This window comes from Parambassis ranga, chromosome 5 (genome assembly GCF_900634625.1).
Source record: "Parambassis ranga chromosome 5, fParRan2.1, whole genome shotgun sequence".
NCBI classification, from domain to species: Eukaryota; Metazoa; Chordata; class Actinopteri; family Ambassidae; genus Parambassis; species Parambassis ranga.
The window spans coordinates 28,344,736-28,363,247 of record NC_041026.1 but is presented as its reverse complement, the minus strand read 5'-3'; the positions used below and the strand labels follow the sequence as shown (position 1 = coordinate 28,363,247).

General features: G+C 37.4%; 1 protein-coding gene across 1 annotated transcript in view; it reads left to right on the top strand.

Moving 5' to 3' along the window:
• The window catches only part of epha8 (eph receptor A8), a 102,377-nt gene that overhangs the window by 43,887 nt on the left and 39,978 nt on the right, over window positions 1-18,512 (top strand). Inside the window, exons 3-6 of the mRNA XM_028405020.1 lie at window positions 2,512-2,565; window positions 3,135-3,278; window positions 4,289-4,438; window positions 6,663-6,978. Of these exons, the coding sequence (XP_028260821.1) occupies window positions 2,512-2,565; window positions 3,135-3,278; window positions 4,289-4,438; window positions 6,663-6,978 (664 nt within the window). The remainder of the gene's footprint in view (window positions 1-2,511; window positions 2,566-3,134; window positions 3,279-4,288; window positions 4,439-6,662; window positions 6,979-18,512) is intronic.

Below are 18,512 nucleotides of genomic sequence, written 5' to 3'. Positions count from 1 at the left end.
TAGACTACTTGATTATATATTGTTTTCTAAATGTTGTCTAGCCCTGAGGTCAGATCAAGTATATGTGGGACATGTGACAGGATATGTTTAATTTCAAGTCAGTACTAATAATAATCCTATAATGTGGTTAGAGGAACTCACACCACCATGTGGGTGGTAAAAACTCTCAAGCTGAAAGAAGTTTTTCTGTTTTCATCGAGCCTTTCATTAGCAGGGTTTTCCAGTGGTGGTCATAGTTGGTTGCCTTTAACAAACAAATCTTTTTTAAGTGACCTCCTTTCATTTGACCTTTTGAAATGACCTCTGCTTGCTTTATGTAACATGCGTAAATCCTGTTTCAACCAAAGTAACCAAAGGAATAAAGCTGCTCTCAAAATCCCATTCCCTGCAGTTCGGGTTAAGCTCTTTCGTGAACTTTTGACATCTCACAGCTGAGTCTCTGTGTTACCATGAATAAACCAGTTGACAGAACATCCCTATTTCTTCAATGACACAACTGTGGTGCTGTTAGTTCTATTACAGGAGCACGGAAGGCTGATATTTTCCCTCAGACATCAAAATGTACTGTGCAACTGGATTTGCAGTGACAGTGGAAACCTTAAGCAAGAGGTGTAAAGTATTTCTATAGTGCAATAAACTGCTGAGGAGTTCAGCAGACAACTTCACCGAGCTGAGAATGAACATGAGAAAGTTCCTTTTTTTGTCAGCCTGGGTGTTATTCTTGATAAATTCTCCATTATAAGTATTAATTATATGGTTGTGTGAGTGTGGCATTCTGTGGTTAATTGAGGCATTCTTCTGTTATTTGTTATTTATTTTTATGAGTAACAGAGCAGTGCTATGTGTAACTGACCATTGTTAGGGACATAATCCTAATCATCTGGCTGTACCAGGTCTAATCCATTTTAGATCAATATTGTAAAGTAACTGATTTGAGCTGATCTGAGCATGTTGTTCATTGCACAATGTGATTCATAAAATAAACAACAATAAAGGGTGGAAAAAGATATATGTCATAAGTTTAACAGTGTTTCAGCTGGTTCCTCCAAAAATGGAATCAAATGGATTCATCAGCTGAGATGAGTTGGTCTATATTAGTTTATTTTATTTTAGTGGTGGAATCACTGACAGACTTATACTTCCACAGATACTACTTAGATAATAGATTAGATAATACTTTAGATTCTCTTTTTGTTATTATTTAATATAATTTATATTTGGTTTAATTATCCTTGATCTGTTTGGGTTGAGTCTGGTCTGGTTTGGATTCTATTTTCTAAAAACATTGTACACTTCAGGTTCTGGGCAGGTCTTCTATAGCTTAATTTCAGATCAGTTTCTAAATTCTGGAGCCATGGTGACATTTAATTTTCAATTAGAAATTAAATTTGCTCTTAAAACTCATTATCACCCACAAACAAGGATTTCTGTGTAATATATAAAGCATTAAAAAGTCCCTTTAGTTCCTGACTGAAATCCTAAAATCAAATCTGGTGGCATGCTCTCACATTCACTCATTGAACTAATCTGACAGTTAGTGACAACAATCTATAGATGTTCAGTTGTATTCTGCAAAATGAAATGCAGATGTATACATTATGTAAATATCTAGTTTACATTTTTATGTTGATGAAAAAAATAGACTGTTGTGTCGAGTTAGGCTGGAGTCTGATTATTTTCTGTCATCTTGTCCTCCATTGCCAAACTGCATATGTGCACCTACCTACATACTGATGCATTCAAATACTTGGTTGAGGTTCAATATAAACTTCTTGTGCTATATAAAATGTGGCATTTTCTGGGCATCTGTAGATAGAGTGCAGCTTATACACAAAACACGCAGAGGAGGAGCAGAGCTGCCTCTTCCCTGTGATTGACTTCCCTCCTGGAGTTGCACGTGTTGCAGGAGGTGGTGTAACACATTTAGGAAATACCAACACATTTCGCTTACTGTTCCTGCTTGCAATAATATTATTACCCGTTGGTACCCATTCAGTAAACAATGTAAATCTAATCACATACATGAGGGGCATCTCATTAAAGGAAAATGTGTCCCATTAGAATTGCATTAAGTGAATTCCAGCAGTGCTGAGATGTATAACACATGGTTGCATGTGTTGGTGTGGAGTGGAATACATCAGCATTTATAACATGCATTAATACAAGTTTAGCAGTGTTTATGAAGATAAATGAAGTCTTCAGACAAGGGACATGTCCCTATGCTTTGTGTCAGGCTGTCAAACATGTCATCACACTGTAAATCTACTCAGAGATTCAAGTATATGTTTGACATGTGACAGGATATGGTTTATTAATAATACATACAGTACTAATAATCATCTTATTATGTGGTTAGAGAAACTCACACTAACATGTGGGAAATAGACACAGCTATATGATCAGAATCAGAATCAGTCTCAGAATTCCTTTATTTATCCCCGAGGGGAAATATGATGCATACAAACATGTGACTAACCTAAGAATGTTTCCCTGTCTTCCTCTCTCTGGCAGTGGGATGCCATTAATGAGATGGACGAGTACTTCAGTCCCATCCACACATACCAGGTGTGTAATGTTCTCAGTGTGCAGTGGGGTTGAATGTGTTAGTAGGATAAGAACTTCAATGGAATACATCACTTTGATCCCAAGAAAACTGAGTGGTTATGGCCTAAATTAAGTTTGACTTTAAAAACACAAGCTATGGATTAGTTTTAATCCTGTATTACAAACACGAGTTGAACAGCAGTTGTGTTTTCACTGCTTTATGACAGGTGAGGTTTGAATAGTTTTAACTTGGGATCATCTTCAGCTCCAAGAATAAAGTGTCCAGATGTTTTATTCTAAACATCTTAACAATTAGGATTTTTAGCTGCTTAATTAAAATTAGTTATACAACAACTAAACATTTTAGGCATCAGCATCTACTATTGATCCTCCGATTTTAAAAAAGTGGAGGAGCCATTTTAAACCTTATTTTGGAGCAGTTAATAAACCCTTAAGTGGTGATTTTACACATGCAGTTTTAATGTCCCAGTGACTTTAGAAAATGCAGTTATGGCTGAAAATGTGCTGCACATAGCATCTTTAAAGATTATAATGCTTCTGTTTTTTTTTTTTTCAAAACTCTGAATCAGGTCTGTAATGTGATGAGCCCCAGCCAGAACAACTGGCTGAGGACGGGCTGGCTCCCTCGAGAGGGAGCCAGGAGGATCTACATCGAGGTCAAGTTCACCCTTAGAGACTGCAACAGCATGCCTGGAGTGCTGGGCACCTGCAAGGTAATGAGAGTTAAGCCAAAGGGAGGGGCAAGGAGTAACCTATGTCCTGTTTAAAAATGCATGTTTTTGAAAATAAATGTTTTTCATAAATAAAAATAAACAATTCAAGCTCACTGGTTTAGTAGATAGATCAGATTTTAGTGAACTAATAATGTTAACTAACACTGCAGCACTTGTCACAGCACTAATTATCATCATTCAGAACACGAGAAATGGGAACCTGCTGTTCATTTTAACAACCTAAATATAGACTTGACAGAGCTTTTTAGCAGATGGGACTGCTGACCAACTGTGACATTTGGATTGCAGTTTAACAAACAAAGCATATCTTGATTGATTCAGTGCTGTAGTGGTAACTGTGTCCCATATACCATAAAACAAACAGCTGCATCTAAATGGAGTTTATGAGTCAACTTAGCACATGCTGTATTACCGCCATCTCTCTTAAAGTGATGGTGTAGATAAGAAACACATCTTTAGATTGTGTTAGCCACAATATAAAGAAATTGACAAATACTTAATAGTGCCATTGTAAGCTACACAAAATCAGCTAATAGTCATTAAGTAGTGTTGTTTAAGCTAGCAATAATTGGGGCCGGGGACCAATAAAGCATACCACCAAAAAGAGGAAAAGGTTTTAGGTTTAGGCTGCATTAGCCTCTGCTAGTTTGGCTAATTTTGCTGGACAATGGCTTTGTGCAATCTTGTGATTTATGTTGTTGTAAACTTATATCCATTAATACTGTACAGTGCTCATCTTTAGTTTGAAAGTTTCAGATACTGTATGATAGAGATGCTATCTGTTGCTGCAATTATCCTCTGTTATTTCATATGTTTATCTGGATAATAGAAATAACATTATGTGTGCATAATACCTATTTAATATAAATCTGATTATATAATATTGGAATAAGAATAGCATTAAGTTGTATTTGTACAGTGGGGATTCTGACTTTTGATGTTGTCCAAAAACACACACAGTAATCATCACATCCGTGTTTGTTCTGCAGGAAACTTTCAACCTGTACTACTATGAGTCCGACAGAGCAGTGGGCACGGCCATACGAGAGAACCAGTTCATTAAGATTGACACCATTGCTGCAGATGAGAGCTTCACCGGGGTGGACCTGGGCGTCCGCAGACTTAAGCTTAACACAGAGGTACGAACTATGACAGCAACATTACAGACTGATAGCACAAGTAGATGTCAGTTCAGGCTCTTTGAAGCAATGTCTCACTTTGGATAGTTAGATTTGTTCCAATTCGTAGCACGTACAATTTTAAGACAAGTTGGAAACATCCACAGCCCTGGAGAGCCTCTTCCAGTCTCGTCACTCAAGTTGTTTTGTGCTCAGTTTTGGAGATCTGTGAAAGGAAAAACAAACAGCAGGGCTTGCTTCAGTGTCTTGGGAAATACTTTGATATTGATAACAGCTCCAAATTTGATGCTGGGTAGTGAAACTACACTTTTATTAATATCTTACATAGTTACAACGAAGAAGTTATCAAAGACATTTATTACTGTCCTCGCAATGCCCCTGCTTTTCTTTAGGAAGCAGAAAAACTTGAAGGTTGCAGTTGTGGTGTTGTAGATTATTCTTTTAATGTCTCCCTATACCCATTTTTTCCTTCATTACTGCATAAAGCATGAACAATCTGATATAGCTGATAAGGTCATAACTTTAACAGCAACCCTTGATTCATCATCTAAAATTTTATGTAACGCAAATATGTTTCACAGTCTTACTGTCAGTGTCTTAAATTTACATAAAACATGACAAATACAACTGTAACTTTATTTGCAGAGATAATATAGTTTATTCTAAAGAAAAATGCTAATACTTGTATTAAAACTGGCTTTTATGAAGATACAATGGCAAAATTGTTTGTAATATGCTAACTGCTTCTTGTAGCTTGCAAAGATACTAAGCTTCCTGTGTTTCCTCTTTGGCAAGTCATAACTCATCACACAGCTTCTAGCATAAAGTGCTACACACAGACCAATTTATTATTTGTCATATACTCCCTAAAGCGTCACATCACCATCTCTTGTGCTGGTGTGATGTTTTTACATTTTTTTTAGTTTTTAGTAGCACTTTCATAGCAGACTACCATGTTCCTGCCTGCGTTACAATAATAATAATAATAGAGTTATCAAAATGGGCAAAGTAATTCTGTTTGTAATAGGGTTGCTGCATGAAGTTGATTTTTCTGTGAATAATGTAATATCCGTAATACTCATAATGTAGACCGAGAGTTCTAGAGTACTGTCACGGTCTTTAAGCGTGTAAAAATATATTCCACACTTGTAAGTAAATAACTTCATTTGTGCTGCAGCTTCCTCACTCTGTGCAGTGGTTATTTGGCAGACTCAAACATACGGGAATATTATTTAAAATTGCCATGTGCAATGGTTACCAGTTCTACTTAATCTCATACATTTAAATATGATCTGTGGTTGAGATTATTTTTGTTTTACTCACTATGCTTGAGTTAAATACTTGAGTTAAAAACATTCATTGTTTTGTGTTATTATTTAGCAATGAATTTCCACCAGTGTTGGATCACTGTGAAACTTATTTTAATATTATTCTTTATTTGTATTTATGTTTTTAAAATATACTCGAAATGAGATAAAGTCATAGTGTGTGTCTATAATTGGAGATTGATAGCAGATAGGGAAGGATGCAACTGTGACAATAACTGCTGATTCATGATTGCACAGCATATGTTTACTGCTTACATAAGGTAGCAACAAAAACATCCAAGTAATAACCTGGAAAGACCTACGAAAGTCTTAATTAGCTGTCTAATTAGCTCACAGTGCTGATGTATGAGGAGCTTGATGAGTCTGACAGTGAAATATCTATTCAATCCCATCAAATCGTTGTGTAAACAAAACTACTAATTTAGTGATAAAATACGTTATATAAATCATGCATCCATCCTATTGACTGTTGGCTCTGAGTCTTCACACCTTGATAACTGACTTTATATGTATTTTTAGATGCTCCCGCTGTAAACCTTTAGAATAATGGTTTCCATCAGTTCCACTGTGTTAACTACCTGTGACTACATGTGATATGCTACAAAAACAAGCATCATAAAAATGTAAAATTATCTGTGTTTCCGGCTGTTTTTGGAAGCGTAGCAGTTGATTAATGACTGCTGCCAAAGAACAAAACCAAACACCAGTCCACAGATTAAATTAAGCCCGTGTTCTCACTGATCCACCTGTTTTGTTAAGAAACCACTGCGGCAACTGTTGTTTGAAATGTCATCATAAAAATAGGGAGAGCTTGTTAACCGGTAACAAAGTTGTTACATGCCTATGTATCTGTGTGCTGTAGACAGAAGTGTCAAACCTCTCCTGTCTCCTTGCAGGTGCGAGGCGTCGGCCCTCTAACCAAGCGAGGCTTCTACCTGGCCTTCCAGGACATTGGCGCCTGCATCGCCCTCACCTCTGTCCGAGTGTACTACAAACGCTGCGTGGGCGTGAGCCGCAACCTGGCCGTGTTCACCGACGTGGTGACGGGGGCTGACTCCTCCTCTCTGGTGGAGGTCAGGGGTCAGTGCGTGGACCACGCCGAGGAGAGGGACACACCAAAAATGTACTGCAGCGCAGAGGGAGAGTGGTTGGTGCCCATAGGGAGGTGCGTGTGCTCGGCTGGCTTTGAAGAGCACAGAGACTCCTGCATAGGTAAGTGTACTAACACTTTCCTGTAGAACTTTGGCGCAAACCAAACAAGCATGACAGAAAATGTAAACATGAAAGGAAACAGTGATGACTGATCATACAGTACGAATTACTGGTTAATGTGCTGAAAGGAGAACTATCAAGAAAGTGCTTTTATAAAATGTGTAATTATCAATCCAAATTAAGCAGAAGGCATTCTGCCGGTTTATGTTGGGAGAAAAGGAAGTGTTTTCTTGCAGTTCTTTATTATAAAGTGAGTTGTGGTGATCTGAAGGTGTACTAAAATCAAAGTGGACATTCGTTAAGAGCTCAACCTAATGATTTATGCTAAAAAAGCAAAATGATCTGAGAGGAAGCGTTGCATTAGGATGAGTTGTTGGATGTAGCATTGAGGGCGACCCACACTGTGAACTCTCCAGAGACAGCTGGAGGTGCACTTTAACTTAATCAGAGAGTGGTGAACTGTAGCTGTGCAGAGGCTTTATTAAAAAAAAAATGACAAAGTGGGGTGTAGCACATGGCAGTTTGGCACCTTCTGGGTGTCAGCCACTTTAGGAGTTACTACCATTTTTACCTGCTCACAAACTCTCATGTAAAACAGTCATTAAAATACAATTTTTGTATGTGCTGAGTGATAATCATTGCTCAGAAAATAGCAACATTAGTTCTGCATATGAAGAATAAGAAGATAGTATGTGGATGAAAAACAATCAATAATTTAGGGCTTTTCCAGCCTAGTCCTCTCTATCTCATGAGAAATTGTCACATCATATTGTAAAATATGACACAGCAGCACTTGCACCATGATGCAATTCAAGAATAAGACATGAAATGCATACATACTTAAAATATCCAGTTTTGTTGTATGTAGAGGTGTGTGTGCTGTTATCCTATAGCAGCCCAATGTACCGTAACTTGCATATGTTTATGTATATGTCAGCAGCTGTTTTGCAATGCATGCTTTAAAAAACCTTCGCTCTTCAAGCCATGAGTGACTCACTTGCAACCAGCAAGTCATAACAAAAGACAAACATCTGTCAGCACTCAGAAATCAGAGAAATTAGCCTTTTTTCTTTTTATAGTTTCTGTCTTTTAAACTGTGTCATAGAGCACAAAGACACATTTGATTGTTTTTACTTGTTGGCATGGTTGTATTGTTTCAAAAGTGCTGGACTTTATATTGCAGTCCACATACACTGACAAATAATGCAACAGCAATGGAGAAACAGAAACTACTCAGGGTTCAGAGTATATAGGGATTTCATGTTTTGATATTTATGTTGTAATTTGTGTCCAACTGGACCACACGAACGGTGTGACGGTAGCTTGAGCTACACAAGACAATCAGATTTGACTCATTTATAACCATCTTTCGTTTTCTCAATAGAAAAATGATCAGGCGCTTCAGTTGCCCTGTAATTGACCCATCTCTGAGTTCAGAGCATCAGTGTCTGTGGAATACAAAAAACCTTCAACGCAACACATGAATTTAGAAACGTACTAACCTTTATAAGGAATCAAAAAGTCTGTTTGAAGTTCTGCCTGTGAGTTTTGTGAAAAAAAAAATATAAATGAAGTAGAGACGTTCAAAGTTTGGTCAAAAGCTTTTCTGAAGTCCACTGTTTTTCTACAGCAGGTGAATACTGAGAAAATAGTATGTCTGCCCGAGCTTTATTTTCTCATTCAGCCATCTCTGATGAGGTTTGAGCTGTAAAGATTCTCTCAGTTTTTGCCTTCTGATCCTTTTGATTTTTTTTCTCCAGTGGTTTTTGATAGGCTGACCTCATTCGCAGACCTGTGCATATCTCAGGTTGCCATGGGTTACAGTAATTAAAACCTATTAATCACAGAGCGATGGATAATTAAACGCTAAAAGCAGTTTGTCAGCTAAACGAGCAGAACGAGACATGCAACACCGATTTGCTCCTTTCCCTCCCTTTCCTTCTCGTCCTCCTCCTCCTCGTCCTCCTCCTCCCATCACCTCCACACGCTCATAAATAAATCTCTGTTGTGTCTTACCAACAGCCTCTCGCTTCCACACAGCGTCAGGCTGTGTGTTTGTGTGTTTACGTCCAGTTCAGAGGGCCACAAACAGACTTTCTATAATTAGTTGCAGGCAATTAGTATCAACACAGAAATGCAAAGTAGAGCAGGGTAAAGAAAGCAGGGAAGAAAACACCTCATTTTGTTTATGGAACAGATTTTATCCAACATTTTAATGCTTATATAAATGTAACATGCTGGTGCAAATTATATGAGATATGATCTCATAAGCAGGGGGGTAGCTTAAAAGGATCTGAAAACATTCAGAAATGTATTTGCTTTACAATAATCTTCAGCTAGAGGTGATTTTTTTTTATTTACCATTACATCATTGCAGCCTGAGCAGAAAATGGAGTCATTTTCAATATCTCCTCCTCTGACGTCTTGTCTCTTCTGGTACCAAACTGGGTCGCTGTGCTAATTCACCCTCGCCAAAGCCAGCCACAGTCACGCACACACGAGACCAGACAAGACCCAGAGAGTAGGGGAGGGCACGAGATGATGAAAGGAAGATGGCCTAAGTGGTTATGGCTTGTGTGTGTGTGTGTGCGTGTGCGTAACAAGAAGGAGAAAAAAAAATCAGACATGAATGTGCGTGGATATGTGTGTGTATATGAGCGTGCTTAAGTGGTTCTCCCCTGACAAAGGTGCAGAGCTTTGGCTGAGAGCACGACATGGCGTGTGTATGTGTGCGCAGCGAGCACAGGGTTGCGTGACACGCCATTAAAAGTGTCACAGGGAGGGAAGCAACGAGAGACGAAGGGAAAAAGAGAGGAGGACTGAGGAGAGAGAGAGAGAGAGGCGGCAGTGGAATGGTTGGCTGGACCTCTCGTCCACTTGAGTTTACATCAAAACACTGAGGCTGTGTGGCTGTTACTGCTCGTATATGCGTGCAGGTGGCTACTGTATGTGTGTGTAGACGTGCCTCCCGGTGCCAGCAAAGAATAGACTAAAGTGCCCCATACAGTGAGAGCGATCGAGGACACACTGATATGAGGCACACACACTTAGTCTGGTCACATTTACTCTGCTCAGCCGGCCCATCCAAGCTTGACACACACACACACATAGAGAAAAGGGGTGGGTGCGTAATCGCACATGTGGGTTAGCTCTGCACAGTCAATGGACCACATCCTGTCCTCCTAGTCTGTGAACTGAGCCTCTGCTACATCCGTCTGATTTATTGTTAAGTTCCATCCACTTACAGTCATTGCAACTAACACAACTGATTTAAAAAACTCTTAATGTACTAGCTTGTATAAGCCTTGACATGATTACAATCATTTTACACCATCAGAATTACTGATTTTATATCTATTCTGTAGCTCCTAACGGTATATAGCATATCTTATTTTTCTTATTTTTTGGTTCCTTATTGATATTATATATGATGTGATTCTTCAAAATATCGTCACAATATATAACTATGTTTATTTCTCTTTTTGTTACTGTCATATATCTTGATTAAAATATGTTCACTAATTAGCAAAAACATAAACATTAGACTTTACAATATACAAAATCACATTTATTTTTGCACCAATTTACAAGCATAGCTGTCCATCATGTAAATGTGCCAAATGTACTCATGCGTTTATTCATTTTCATTTGCAGTCCCTGGCAGATCAACATATAAAAACACTTACAATCACTAACATTATGACATCGCTGTTTAAGCATGGGTAACACAGACAGACAACTGAACACATAAGTAACAAACAAAAGAACACAGATACAGTTTTAACACAATGGCTAGGCCACTACATCACTCATGTGATTTATTTACCGTAAACATATGTATACAGCATACATAGAAAACAGTGAGACATTGCAGCCTTAGTCTTTGGTATGTATTTAAGTCTTTGCAGACAGACTTTGTTACATCATAACATGTCATGAAAAAAAAATAATGATAACAAGCAATTTCTAATTGAATTGTGTCTTTACAAAAGAGTCATTGTAATGGCAGATCTATTTGTGTGTGTGTGTATATATATATATATATATATATATATATATATATATATATATATATATATATATATATATCTTTTTTGAAGAGTCATTTTACAGTAAATGACTATATACAGTGTAAGAGAAATTCTATATTTAGAGGACATGAGGTAATTTAACTGTATATGTGTCATTTCTTTATTTTTTCATATTTTCTACACACACATATATATATATATATATATATATATATATATATATATATATATATATATATATATATATATATTGTTTGTCATCTTATGGTTGGTATTAGTTTATCATGTTCCTCAGATTTATTTATCCTCCTTTACTGATGATTTTAGACAACTAAAGCAGGAAAAGAAATGCATACAAGCATACAAACACAAATGAATGGGGAAAAAAGACATTTGGAACAAATAAATCAACAGCTTTTATTTTGTGTTCATTTATTTTTTTTACTTTATTTTTTTGTGTTTGTATGTTGATTTAGTGAATGGTCTTTACTTTAGATTAAAGCAGGAATTTTCAACACGACACACCAGCAAATTCATCCTCTCAAACCTATATGGCACAAGCATGCTAACCCTCTGTTATACAGTGACTAGAGGGAGATTAGGACCTCTTACATACTCAAAAACATCAAAAACAACACATACACAAATTAAATAAGTAACATAGGTTACTATGAACTGTGCAAATAAATCTTAATTTTTTTTAATGATTTCTTATATGATCTAAATCTATTTATTTTTTATGTATTAAAAGATGTATTTTTGCGTTCATTTTTCCCTACTTAAATGCCTTTGTCCTTCATACTCAGATCACTTTGATCCTTTCCTAAAGATGAAATCATGGCCAGAGCAAATAATCAGATTTAGGAAATTGCAATGTCAATCACAGCCAACAGTACAAAAGAATAGTTATTTCGGGTCTGATAACATTCGGGTCTTATAGAGGATTATCTTATGCTGGCATTTTCAGTCTTCTTTTTTTAACTGAAGATTAATATTAATAAGAAATATTTTAGTAGGTTTATGTGGATTCATATGATATTATTTTTATGTATTCTAGGAATCAAATGATTTTAAGAGAAACATTTCCTATCAGTAATATTATCAAAATGTTGCTGATCTAAGTAAAAAAAAATTGACTCAGTTTGTCTGCTTTAGCCTTCAAATGATATGTGTGATCAAACTGTGTGTGTCTGTGTGTATGAGAGTGGGGCATTCTGGCATCTTTCGTAATTCGTCACCTCTCCCTCTTACAGACAACAGTTATTGGCTCCTCCAGTCAGTGAGGGATTCTGGGATTGCTCAGAGCCTTTTTTGAATCCTGTGTCAGTAAACTCTCCTCCCTGTCAGAGTGAGAAAGGAGGAGTTAAAGAGAGGTTGAAAAGAAAGAAAAACAGAAAGAAAAGCAGTGTGAATAAAGAGAGAGGTGAGCATAAAAAACAGAGGTGAAATAAAAGAATTTTAAAAAGAGATTATGATCACGCAGAGATTATGAACAAAGTGGAATGAGAGAAATGAGGCATCAGAAGAGAGAAGGTGTGACGGTCTGCCTCATAATGTGATCGTTATCTGTCAATGTGGAACCATAGAGAAATATCAGAGGAAGGCAGCAGCAGGCGACAAGGAGGATTTAATATTCCCTCTATTATATATTTATTTCGTCACAGAGATGAGCTGAGGGCTTTTGTCCTTGCTCTGGCCTCTGAGCACCTCCCTCCTCTCTGCTGTCACTCCTCCTCACGCTTGGTATTTTCCACTTCAAACACACGATGCACATATGCAGAGGTGGACATGCACACTGAGATCATTGAAACTCCAGAGACAGAGCTGGGCATGGCTACTTTTGACAGGATGAAATGCCCTCACTGGTTGAAGGTCCCTTAGGTCTGGACTGATAAAAACAGCCGCCACTCACCTTATGATTAATGGTCCTAAGATCAGTGTCACAATTTATATTAAATATGGAGATAATCTTTTTTTTTATCCCTAGACAGCTAAGTATATACTGAATATTTAATCATAATATCTTATTCTTTAGTCAAATATAGTACTAAATTCTACACATATCAACAAGAAATATTGCTGAAAAAAATATTATTTTCTTCTTCTGTCATGTGATTAGAACATTAAACATTAAAAAACTTTTTTCTTAATAGTTTTTGGACATAGACTTTAGCCCACACAGGCTATATAAGAAAATGCATGTGCACATACTATAAACCCATTTAAATGTCTTAACAGGTGCATGTTAGCATGTGTGGTATTGAAATACAAATTGCATTTGTGGTGTCTAGCGTAAAATACGTGATGTGTCATGTGTTAAAGGTAAAAGCTCTGAGTGTGCCCTGAGAGCAGTTAAAGTATTGGATGAAGATGGATGTGGAGATTGTGGTGCAAATATGCTGAAAGAATCTGCAATCAGCAGACAATGGTTAATTATTCGTAAATGTATTGATTGATAAAATGGTGTAAATACCTGTCATTCTCACACTGAAAGCAGTTGAAGAGTTACACAAAAGAAATATCATCTATGGAAATATCATCTATGGCTAAGCACAGTGCTACTGAAAAATTACATGAAATTTAGTTTAAAGTATAAGATGCAAAAGGTTTAAAGGAGTTGAAGTGGAGTTGCTGAAACTGTAATTTTCATTAAATTCCATGAAGTTCACTTTTCAGTAAACACTGAACAGAGTTAACAGATGCCGCTGTCTGTCATTATCTGATGTGAAAGCAGTTGGAATCCAGTAGATGAATCGGCTCTGAAAGCAGCTGAAGTGTTTGTTGGAAGTATTGTTTTTTTTTTCTTTTTATTATTATTTGAAGGGTTTGCTGAAAGCATTTGCAGTCTTCAACATTTTGTTTGTAGTGTAGGCAGTTAAATTAGTTAGTTAAATTAAAACACACTGAAAGTAAAGGAAACGTCAGTTGTGCAGATAAAAGAATTGCAAATGTTAGTTAGAATGCATTAAAATAGTTTAAATGCCATCTAAAACATAAGAGCGTTTAAGAATGGATGCAAGTAGTTATTTATTTATAGTAATTGTAATTGTTGAAACTGTATTTTGTGAAGTTGAATTGTTGCATGTCTGTAGCAGCGGATGTGATTTAAAGTGTATTCTGAAAGGTAACATTTCATTGCTGAGAGCTTTTGACTCTTTTTTTCCACTGTCACGCAGAATACGCCAGCCCCTTTACAAACTAAGATAGGTGGCAACAACACCAGTGCTGACTTTGATCCTTACTCTCTTGTGCCTGTGCAGCTCATTTTGACACTTGTGATGAGCTCTAATATGTATGCGTGTGTAAAGATTAGCAATGTTGCCCACCACTTTCATCAGATGAAGTTTGCTTATTTCATCATTGTTATCAGCGTTTTCGTCGCCTTGATACAAGATCATCTGCCATCAATTTATTACCTATTAAGTGATATCTGGCTCCGGCTGCTGAGAGACGCTGCGTCTGCTCCTGCTGCTGTCCAGAGCAGAAACTTTCATTTTATTCATGACTAACTGATGAATGAATGTAGTTAAGGTTTTGACAAAATGTTGACAAAATCAAGTTAATAAATTCTCTTCTTCTTTATAAATTAGTTTATGAATTGTCTCTGACACGGAGCAAAACTGATCTGTTTGCTATAATAATTTAGGTTTTTATTCACAATATTTTGCAGTTGCAAAGCAGGGTAGGGTCTTACTTCCTAATTGCGATGTCTGTCCTGTGATCAAGTATTTCTAACAAACTGAATATATCAAAAAATACAACAAATCACATTTTAATTACTTTCGTAAAAAATCTGTGGCCAGTGGACAAGTTATGTTATATACACTCCAGCAATGAGTAAATATACAGTGAAAGGAGCCGAACTACAGTTGATGTGAGGTAAAATGGTAAAATGGTCAGTGGGAAATCCCATTTAAATCCAAGCAGTTGAACTGTAGGTTATAGAGATGAAATTGAAATACATATTTAGAATATTCAGTAAATAAGATATATACAGTATAATTAGATCATGACTCCCATATAAACCATAATTAATATGATTTGTTCTAGGGTTTAAGTAGAATTAGGGTTGTAAATCTTTGGCCGAGCAGCAGGAGTTGTTGCGTCTTTCGGCTAAATCCCACCATGATTTCCTCCAGACTTCAAAGTTCCTAATGAAGATGCAGTTAAGTGATTTGGGGAACAGATGATTTGGTGAGAACTTCATTATTCCCGACTCACGACCACTTGAGTGGAACACGATATTCATAATTGCTGTCAGAATCAACTTGTGGCGGGCTCATTATCGAGAACATACGAGGAGCTCAAACTGAACGGTCTCCAGAGTGGGAGAGATGGGGGAATACGCTGCGATCAAATTAGTTCCATCCTCCTGGCGGTTTGTAAACAACTGTTGATCAACAACATTGTTTGGAGGCAAATGACACTGAAGCACACTTGCAGCCTTGGGATGTGAAAGCTGCCCGGTGTAAGAACACACACACATATGACTTTACAGTGAGTGACACCAACTCACACACAATCCTCTAATGTCTTTCCACCAGAGATTTATATAAACTTCAGATGAACTCTGTGTAGGAGAATCATTTTTATGTAAAAGAAATTCCAAATTAGTGTAGAGGGATTTTCATTCAGCAGTTTGCTTTGTCACTCGAACATTTGTGCATCAGTGTAGTAAGATCTGGAATACAGCAACACTATTAAAAAGATATCAGAACATGGCATCCTTCATTTTTCCTATTTGTTTTTTTTTTCTCTCCCTATTTTCTGGCTGTCGCTCCTCACTTATCTAATCTGCCAACATGTATTAAACAATTATTCCAATTATATACATTATATTTAATATTTGTGATGGAGATTTATATTTAGTTTTTAGATGTGCAGTATTCAGTTCTCTTCCTCACCTTCTCTCTTTCTCTTTGCCTCACTTTCTCCTGTGTCTCCTCTCGTTCTGAAGCTGAGCTTCAGCTGACAGAACTGTATCATTTTGTCTCTTAGAGGAGGAAAGGCAGTTTTAGCCGGTACTGTATGCAAATATCATACAGACCATGCTTCGCTAAGGCAGGATGATATATAACAATAACAATACTTTTCAAATGGGGTTTGACATTTAACCATGTATTTTAACCCTTGAAACTACATGAATGCTAAATAAAAGTTCCAGTTCCTGGAATTAGCCTATATTAGCAACTAACTAACTAAGAAACTAACGAGTCAGCACCAACATCATCATGAAGTGAGGGACATTATATTATTATTATAACACCTTCACTTTGTCATCCCTTTCCATACTGTGAACTTCAAGTAATCTGGCCGTAAAGTGATCTTTCTCAACCCACAGGATTCAGCTCTCTGCGTGTTCTTCTGCATCTTCCTATGGATTTCCGGCAGACGGTCTCAGTCTGCTGACTGCAGCAGACACATTTTCAAACATACACACATAGGCCCTTCACTATCTCTAATTTGTTTAGATATGGGCCAAATATGTGTCTGTTGTTGAACCACAGGGAGACCCTCAGAGCCGCAGAGACTTTTTTTTCCACTTGAACGGCTGTTCGCACTGGTGCAACCTCAGATTTTTTTTTTTTGGTCACACCATTAAGAAATTGCAACCAAATTCTTTGTACTCTAAAACCCTGCGTTCATGTTTATCCATACAACTCAGCTTTATGGGTTGCTGCAAGTCACATGTCAAAATGACTTGTAAACCAAGTTATTTCTTCCATTTACATTAAATGAAAGATAGTAAAGTTGCTTTTAACCTTTGCTACTGCTTCTTTGTTGGAAAATATGTATGTTTATCGTCTCTATGAGAAACAAAACCTACTTCCCAAAAAGCTGCTCTCATTTTCAAGCTAATTAGTTTAACATAACAACATTTTGGCGTGGGCGCTCTGGTCCAAGCCATCTTTTCAGTGCCTGATTCCACCTGATCTTATATATCTTATAGACCTATAGATCTTATATATTGTGCCCAGCTTAAAGCTGTAAGTGCTAATATAAGTTCTATCCCTTTAAATCTTATGTTTTAGCATAGTCCAGTACTTTTTTTCTGCTGTAAATTTTTAACGCAGGGTTTTATGGAAATGGACTTAAAATAAGTACTGCATCATTTCTACTAAACGCTAAACTTATTTTGTGATGTCACCATGTTCTCAGGTGTCAGGAAGTATTTCCTAGAATAAACCATTGTCATACATGATGGTAATGATTGCAAAACATATAGAAATGTGCTCAGACTTGTAATAACTTGTCCTTTGCAAAGCAGATAAACTGTGTGCAGTGCATGACGAGCGGCGAATTGAAATGTCTCAATCTGCCAGATTAGGATATTCAACTTCATAATAACACTGGAAGGTTTTCTAACAAGCTGATAAATACCCATCATGCTCCACTGTACACACACACACTAATGCATTACTGCTGCAGAGCAACATGAACTACACTGATGTGGGCAAACAAAAAAACACTTCACAACAGCACCAGAACAACAGCTATCACAGCTGCAGCGACCGCATGCTGTGCATTGGGAAATGAGGCACTGGGACTGTGTGTGTGTGAGTGTGTTATATATATATACACAAATATATGTGTGTCCCCAAAAGTGTGGGTCTCATTAAGCGCCTGAGCATTGTACATCTGTTTGCGTGTGAGCCTCAGTGCTGAGGCATTTGCTGTGCCAAGACTAATTAGGCTTTTTGTGTCTGTCTGTTTGGTCCTTGTCAATGGCTGACGGAGGAGTGGTCACTGTTTGTGTGTGGTGGTGGGGGTAAAGGAAATATTGAAAAGAAAGAGCATGAGGGAAATATAGGAGGACAGAGGAAAATATGAAAGTAGGAGAGGAAAGATGGAAATGAAACAGTAGGCGGAGAAAAGAAAGCAAGGAAAGGAAAAGAAAAGGAGGTAAGAGAACGAAGGAAAGAAAACAGAATGGAAGGGTGATGTAAAGAATAAGAGAAGAAAAGGAAGGGGAAAAAAGAGAGAATAAAAAGAGGGTTAAAGGAAAGAGAAAAAAGTCAGATGAGAGAAACATTGGGAGGGAAGAGATGGCGTTATTAAACATTTTAATTCTGTTAAGCCATCACCACTGTGTCTGTGAAAGTGTGTGTGTGTGTGTGAGAGAGAGAGAGGGCGCGATAACAGAATGAATCATATCTCAGCCACACACAGCACTGTTGTGTCACTCAAACTTCTCTCCAATCTTTGTTGTGATTGGCTGAAGCCCTATCTCCACAGCAGGTGCAGAGGGCTACACATCAGTATACAAAGCAACTTTGCTGACACACATATACAGACACACATGCTTGCATACCCATGTTGCTAGCTACACAAAGACACACTCTCACAAACAAATCCTCTTATGCGAAGCCCATATAAATGCTTAATTCAGGAATGAAAACACGCACACAAAAGGCCAAGAGCCGCTGGGTAAATTATTGATTGAGTGTGTGCCACCCCCCTGGCCTGCAGTAGCCACCCATGTCCCAGTCCAGTGTCTAAGAG